This window comes from Populus trichocarpa, chromosome 12 (assembly GCF_000002775.5).
Source record: "Populus trichocarpa isolate Nisqually-1 chromosome 12, P.trichocarpa_v4.1, whole genome shotgun sequence".
In the NCBI taxonomy this organism is placed as follows: Eukaryota; Viridiplantae; Streptophyta; class Magnoliopsida; order Malpighiales; family Salicaceae; genus Populus; species Populus trichocarpa.
In genome coordinates, this window is record NC_037296.2 from 11,979,763 (window position 1) to 11,987,698 (window position 7,936).

General features: G+C 34.7%; 1 protein-coding gene across 2 annotated transcripts; it reads left to right on the forward strand.

Annotated features, from left to right (window-relative positions):
• The first annotated feature begins 1,077 nt into the window (after window positions 1-1,077).
• LOC7454543 (GDP-Man:Man(3)GlcNAc(2)-PP-Dol alpha-1,2-mannosyltransferase) lies at window positions 1,078-6,609 on the forward strand. Of its 2 annotated transcripts, none has more exons than XM_002318084.4 (7): window positions 1,078-1,542; window positions 1,715-2,001; window positions 4,310-4,496; window positions 4,573-4,641; window positions 4,759-4,952; window positions 5,808-5,917; window positions 6,099-6,609. In XM_002318084.4, the coding sequence occupies exons 1-7, from the start codon at window positions 1,234-1,236 to the stop codon at window positions 6,341-6,343; spliced, it is 1,401 nt and encodes a 466-aa protein (XP_002318120.4). In that variant the 5' UTR covers window positions 1,078-1,233; the 3' UTR covers window positions 6,344-6,609. The 2 variants fall into 2 exon arrangements, with proteins under 2 accessions (XP_002318120.4, XP_024437587.2); XM_024581819.2 differs by having other exon boundaries at window positions 1,468-1,595.
• Window positions 6,610-7,936: the final 1,327 nt, after the last annotated feature.

Genomic DNA, 7,936 nt, shown 5'->3' on the forward strand with positions numbered 1-7,936 from the left:
ATACTTTTTGGGTCATGCAGGCTCGGCTCGAGCACTTAATCTGTTTTTTTTTAATATTTTTATATAATATAATTAAATAAAAAAATATTATTTTTAAAAAATAATTTATGTTTTCTTTCCACCATTTCTTGCTCCTATTTTATAGCCATAACTATATTCAAGAATACAAATTCTATGTTGAAGCATTTAGTTCGAGAAAAAGAGTCCTTGAATTTTGACCACCATCATGTATTCTAAATGGTAAATATTAAATATATTATCTTACCTCAAAATAATTATACATGTCAAAAATAAAAATACTTCTACTTCCAATAAAGAATTTTTTATGCATATCTAAATACAAAATATATGTAATAATAATATGTAAATACAACTCTATATATTCCCGAATAAAAAAAGAATAAAACATTAGTATAATTCCTTGGAAATAGGTTACTCCATTTTTATATGGGTAAAATAGATTTATTGTCCTTCAAGTTTTAAAAATTAGTTATATTTGCTTTTTTAGTTCAATTTTGAGCATAAGAGGCCTTGTATTTTTAGTTATTGGCCATACATGTCCAGCTCTGCCCATGGCTGGTTTTAACTTGAATTTGCATTTTTCAAATAAAATTTTTAAGTATAATTTTTATATCTTGAATAATAATATTTTTAATATATACCCTCTCCTTTATGGTTGTTTATACGCTATATTTTTTTAAATTATTTTTTTAATTGTTTTAATATGATGGTATAAATAATAAATTTTAAAAAATAAAAAAGTATTTTCAAAACAACAATAAGACAAATAATACCAAGCTAGTTTGACAAATAATATGATTATTTTTGCGTTTCAAAAATGTTTTTAAAAAAATTTGAATTTTTTTAATTTTTTTTACTTTAAATTAATAATTTTTTATATCTTTAAATTATTTTGATATTCTAATATTAAAAATAATTTTTTAAAATTAAAAAATATTATTTTAATATATTTCAAAATAAAAAATATTTTAAAAAATAATTCCTACTAACCTTTAAAATATCCCAAACTATCCCATACTCGAGACTCATTAGTCAAAAGATGACATAAAATATTTGATCTTGCTAAGAAAACAAGAATTTCAAGGGATAGGTTAAACAGCAGGCAGGCAGGCAGGCTAGGAGGGCGCGCGCACCTGACCGAACGAAAGAATACGCAACAAAAGTAAAAGAAAACCTTCATTGATCTTCTATTCATCAATACATTAATTGATAATGGAAAATACACTTCTCCTTGTAATTTTCTCCCTACTTACTTCTCTATTAACCTTTATCTTAACAATCACGTCCCGCGAGATAATCAATGGCAGAAGGACCCGACAGAGGGCTGTCGGTTTCTTCCATCCATACACAAACGATGGTGGCGGTGGAGAAAGAGTGTTATGGTGTGCCGTGAAAGCAATTCAAGAAGAAAGTCCTGATCTTGACTGTGTTATTTACACAGGAGACCATGATTCCTCTTCAGAAAGCTTGATGTCTCGTGCCCTTGATCGATTTGGTGTCCAATTACTTACCCCTCCAAAGGTACCAACATCAAATCTCTCAAGGACCCTCTATTCACTAGATGAAAACTTAATGTGGGTTGATTTTAATTTTTGCAATTTCTGTCTGTTTGATATTACCCTTTGTTTATAAGATGATAACTTAACGTGGGCTGGTTTTAATTTTTGTTATTTTGTGTCATGGGATGCTGTAGGTGGTGCATTTGTATAAAAGGAAGTGGATCGAAGAAACTAGTTATCCTCGGTTTACTATGATTGGTCAAAGCTTTGGATCAGTTTACTTAAGTTGGGAGGCTTTGTGCAAGTTTACTCCTTTGTATTATTTTGATACTAGCGGATATGCTTTCACATACCCAGTTGCTAGATTGTTTGGTTGCAAAGTTATTTGTTACACGCATTACCCTACGATCAGTTTGGATATGATTTCTCGTGTTCGTGATCGGAGCTCCATGTACAATAACGATGCTTCAATTGCCAGGAGGTGAGGTTCTTTTGCAAATTAAAATTTTGATTGATTTATTTGTATGCTTGTTTAGATAATTCTTCCAACGTTAGTTTAAAGCACTGTTTATCCAAGTAATCAAATGCTTGTTTTGAAGGCTTTCCCTGCACCTTTATTTTTTTTATTATTTTTTTTGAATGATCAGTGAAGATATTGTTTTTGGTGTAAGTGAGAGGCAGAGATTTGCTAACATTCTGCATTTCTTTTTTCAAAATCCTCATTGCTCGATCAAGGAATGCAAGTACATGGACGTTTAGTAGAAACCACATTTGGGTATGATTTGATGTCAAGTAACGATCTTATGGCTATGTATGGAATAAGTGCAAGAGTGGATGTTTCTAGTGACTTGTTTGCTGAAGTGCTTGTTAGAAATATTGTTTCAGTGATAGGGAGGCAGAAAGACTTTTCAGTGAAATGTCCATGCCAAGTGTGACTTCATGAACCCTTATGATCACTGGCTGTGGAAAGCATGGTCTAGGTAATGAGGCAATTCATCTGTTTGACGAATTGCTTTAGATAGCACCAAGCTTGCTGTTTACTTGGCTGTGTTTTTAGCATGTAGCCTTTCAGGATTAGTTGAAAAAGTCAAGAATACTTCTCAAGGTTATTTTGTGACCATAGGATCAATGTAAGACTAGAGCATTATGGATGCATGGTGGCCAAGCCAGGTGCTTAAATAAGAATCTCATTGAATCACACTTTGAAGCCGAATGTAGGGATATGGAAGACATTGCTAAGCACTTGTAGAGTACATGGGGACTTGGAATTAGGGAGAGAATTAGGTGATATTTGTTTTTTGAGATTAGACAGTGATAGTCTTGTGAACTATGTGATGAGCCCAATTTTTATTAATGGAATGAATGTGAGAGAATAAGGGAATCGGTGTGGACTAAGAGGTTAATGAAAGAGACAGGATGTAGAGATTGGCAATGAGGTCTGCCTTTTTGTGACTTAGATTTGTGCAAATTAAATAGTGATCTGTGTTGGGATATTGCTTTGAGATCTGTCAAAATTTAGCTTTGGTTTGATGGCTTAGTGTGTGGATCGAACCACTATTTATCCACATTTATTGTTAAATGCTTGTTTAAAGGCTTCCCCTGTACCTCCAAGTTAATTTTAGCTCACCTAATATTTCTCTATTCTTGATTGATGATTGCTGGAAGTTACACTGTGTGTGTTAGGGAAAGAAAGGAAACTAATTTTGGGGAAACTTACGTGTTTATTTAACTCAATAATCTTATGAAAAAAAATCTCTTCAGTTAGATGTGGCTGCTACCAGTGGCAGCTCTTTTGTATAATGATTGGAAGTTTGTTTGAAGCTTAACAATGCAGAAGACAAGGCCCACCTTCTTTGTGTAGCTGCCGTTTTGATTTGGTAATTGTAGAAGCATACCCACAATGTTGTTTCCAATGATATTCAACCAAATCCTCAATTGGCTGTCTATCTGGCATGAATTCATGTACTGGAATTCAAGCTTGTTGCAGAATCTTCTCCTAGCACTGGCTGTTCTGTCCCAAAGTATCATATAATATTTTAGTCATCAGGATTCTAGTTGGATACCTCGAGCATATGGCAAGTTGAAGTGCAAAGTGGGTGCATTCTAGAATGGTTGTACAAAGTTTGGTGGTTTAGGTATTATTATCTTTCAAGATTTTGAAGGTCACTTTCTTGCAAAAAAATAAAATAAAATTCTGACCTTATATGCTACTTGTGAAAGTCTTGGAAGTTATGGTCATCAAGGAAGCTTTCAGTGGTTCAAGGTGTTAGAGTTAGCTGAATTTGTGATAGAAACATATTGTTAGGAGCGAATTTAGACATTCTCAAGGGAGGACCTCTGGCTTTGGATATTGAGGTTATTTTGCTTGATGATTTACCGTTTCCCAGGAAGTTCAAGTGGGCTTTCTTTCGATATATTCACAGAACTTGTAACAAGGGTGCTAGCTTTTATGAAGGCTGCTTGTTTTTTGGCTAGGGAAGCTAGCTTGTGGGCATTTGATGACATTTCTGATTCGAGTTCTTTATGTATTCACCAATGTTCTGTTGGAGGACATGACTGCACTCTTGTATCTGCTGGAAGTTTTTTTTTGCTCAATGAATCTGTTAGCTGAATTCCCAGAGTAGGAAAAAAGGCAAATAAGGAAAGCTTTTCTCACAAAATATTATTTTTTATTGAAACAAAATAGAGAACTTATTGGCTCTGGTGGTCTTTCAGATTTATGTCCATGCAACTTCATATGCACGTGTCCTTATTTTTATAAAGTCAAACAAATATTTCTCTTTTGGCAGTGGTTGGCTATCATGGTGCAAGATCATCTACTATACACTGTTTAGTTGGATGTATGGATTTGTAGGCTCTTGTGCACACCTTGCAATGGTGAACTCTTCATGGACCCAGTCTCATATTGAAAAGCTTTGGAGAATTCCAAGTCGTATTAAGCGAGTGTATCCTCCTTGTGACACATCAGGGCTTCAGGTTTGTGATATTGTGTCATTGCTCCTCATGTCAGTATCTCTTTACTTTGGGTTCTAAAAAGTTGAAGTCCAAACAGGTGCTTCCTTTGGAAAGACCGGCCACAACTCCGATATTTATTTCTGTGGCTCAGTTTCGTCCTGAGAAGGTGGGCATACTTACATAAACCTAGTGAGCACAAGGTTATGCAGTTTTGGTAGCTCGTTCCTTGGGCCTTTATGGGCATTCATTGTTAGTCTCTTACAGCTTGTGTTTGATGTCTCAGGCCCACCCTCTTCAACTCGAGGCCTTTTCATTGGCCATCAGGAGGTTAGATGCAGACATGCCGAGACCTATACTCCAGTTTGTTGGTAGTTGCAGAAACAAATTTGATGAGGATAGGCTGCAGAAGTTGCAGGACAAAGCAGTTGAACTGAATGTAGATGGGGATGTACAATTCTACAAGAATGTGATGTATAGGTTGGTGCAAGCATTTTATAATCTGGATCCTTATTGCTCTCATTTTCTCTTATTGAAAGCTGAAGAGCTAGATATTTGTGTGCACATGTGTGTGTATGTATATGTTGGCAAGCGCGTGCGCGCACACACTCAGCATCTGACCGTGTCTGTATTGTATTTTTGTAATTTTTTTCTTAAAAAAGAAAAACCACTGGAAGGATGTGATGTGGAGCATACATTCCATCTGTGGAAGAAGATGATTAATCTGTTCTGGTTCAGCTTGTTGATCAATTTGATATTTATTTTATTGGCTCACTGGTAAAAGAATGCCTTTTGTAGGGTTTTCTTTACTTTTTACTGTTCATTCCTTGATTCTGACCATGGCAGTATTCTTGTATGCTATCACCAACTTGATAGGAAATTTGATTTGGCTGTGGAATTGCAAGTCGTACCACTGCCTTATTGTTATCCAACTCATCATTTTTTATGGAGATAGTGATGCTTTGGTCAAGAAAACTTGATGAGAGTCTTAGAAGGTGATGGAGGACAAAAGAAAAAGGAGGAAGCTGTGCTAATTGATATAATGAATCGTTAAGTTTAAGATTTTTTTTCTTTGTAGTTAGTAATTTGTAGTTGGTTGCCCACCTAAGATTTCAGGTTGGTTTCATTTTAGGTTTCTCCTGATAAAGGTATTCACTATTTCTTTCCCCTTTGGTGATATCCTCTGTCTTTGGGTGTTTTTGGGGCATTTTTCTCATGAATCTGTCATATATTTAGATTCTTTTATTGCATTCAGTTTTTACCTAAAGAAATAGAAAGGGAAGAAAACCCTACTGTCTAGATTTATATCAGCACTTTAACCCTGGCAATTTACAGGGACTTGGTGAGACTTTTGGGAGGTGCAGTAGCAGGAATGCATTCTATGGTAGATGAACACTTCGGCATTAGTGTTGTGGAGTATATGGCTGCAGGCGCCGTGCCAATTGGTGGGCATTTCAATTATTTTTTTGTTTAAATGTTGATACTTCTCTTTTCCATTAGAGAATGCTTTGCTTTTTCTGAGATGAAATGAATGTTCAAATGATTTTTCAACGAATGACTACATCCATTTATTTTGATGTAGAAATGGGTTGGTTTACAGTGATATTCTAACTCTCCTCTCTTCAGCTCATAATTCTGCTGGGCCAAAAATGGACATTGTTCTAGAAGAAGATGGGCAGCAAACGGGATTTCTTGCCCAGAATGTAGATGAGTATGCAGAAGCCGTCCTCAAAGTTTTAAGGATGCCAGAAACTGAGAGACTCAAGATCGCTGCAGCTGCGAGGAAACGTGCAGGCAGATTTTCTGAGCAAAGATTTTATGAAGATTTAAAAGCTGCAATTCAACCCATATTAAACCATGTTTCCAGATGATGATTAGCAACATTTATAGTATAGAACAGAGGAGCATTGGTGGTGTTAAATTAACTCTAATTTATAGCCACAACCATCCATGCTTAACACTGGCCTTTTGCACTAACGGTGTCAAATCTTGGGATAGAAAAATCTTTTGGTGCATGGCAAGCTCACCGGAGGAGCATTAATCATATCAAATGACCTGTTGTTCTTCAGTCCTGTATATCTGCTGTTCTCTACCAGAAACATTAATAAATAGACAAAATTGAATACTGATTTCCACACACATTGATCATATCAAATGACCTGTTGAATTTGTTATTATTGATTTGTTTTCCGCTTCATGAATGTAGTGCTGCTACTCTTGTATTTGACTAATATGGGGGACCTTATGGACACAATCAGGTTCAGTTTTCGTCTAAGATTGCTCTTCCCTCCTTGGGCATTCTTTGGCTCCACCATGAAAAACTTCCTAGGGCGTAATATAGCATAGAGAATTGTAGCAAAATGAGGGTAAGCCTAGGCTAAGAAAGAGTTTGAAAATAGCATGGAATGGATCAGGGAATCCTAGTTTTTTCTCTCTCAAATATTTAGATGTCAATTGCTGGTTTTTTCCCTTCATATTTTGATTCTTTCGATGACTCGGTGTCTTGAATTGTTGGTAACCTTATCGTTCCTACGCTTTTGGTTCTTTTTACACAGATTCTAAGCCCATGGATGCAATTGCCGAGTTAATGCTATGGAAAAAGATGAGCATCTTTATGTAGTCTATGACTGTTCATATCTACGTGCAAAAGTCTTCTTCTTCTTCTTCTTCTTTAATGCATGAATTTCTGTACTATTTTTTTAGAGTTTAAATTACTATACTGATATAAATCATTGTCCTAACTAGTGTTAATCATGGAAAGGGGGTAGACTGGTCCCCCAAGTTACAATTTTTCAACCTCTGATCTGATTGCTGGGGTTTTTTTTTGGCTAAAATATCAAAAGCTAGGGCAATTGGTCTTTACTCATAGCAGCATTATATGATTCAGTTGCCTGTATTATTCCATAAAGACACATCATGATACTGATAAGTGAAACATGAAATGGTAGGCCCTTCTTTTATGCCAGAATAAATGGTCGTCTGTGATATTGACTTGTTTTTTTTTTTTAAAATAAATTTTGTTTTTAATTATTTTTTTAAATATTTTTAAATTGTTTTAATGTACTGATTTTAAAAAACATTATTTTTATATATTTTAAAATCAAAAACACTTTAAAAAATAAATCATTTCATCCTAAATTCATTTTAAATAAGTATAACTGCAATCTACTATTAGTAATGGTGATCAATTTCGATTCGATTCGATTTTTATATAAAAAAAATAACTAAACCGAAATTTTTTTTATAAAAAAACCAAAACCAGTTCAAACCGGCCGGTTTTGGTTTGGTTCTGTTCGGTTTTTTAGGATAAAAACTTATTCAAACTGGTTTGGCTCGGTTTTTTCCAATTTGGCTTGGTTTTTTTTGTTTGGGTTTGGTTCGGTTTTTTCGGTTTTAGACTTATAAAACTAAAACCATCGGTTTTTCAATTTTCTTGATTTTTCAGTTTTTTCTCTCTCCCCTGA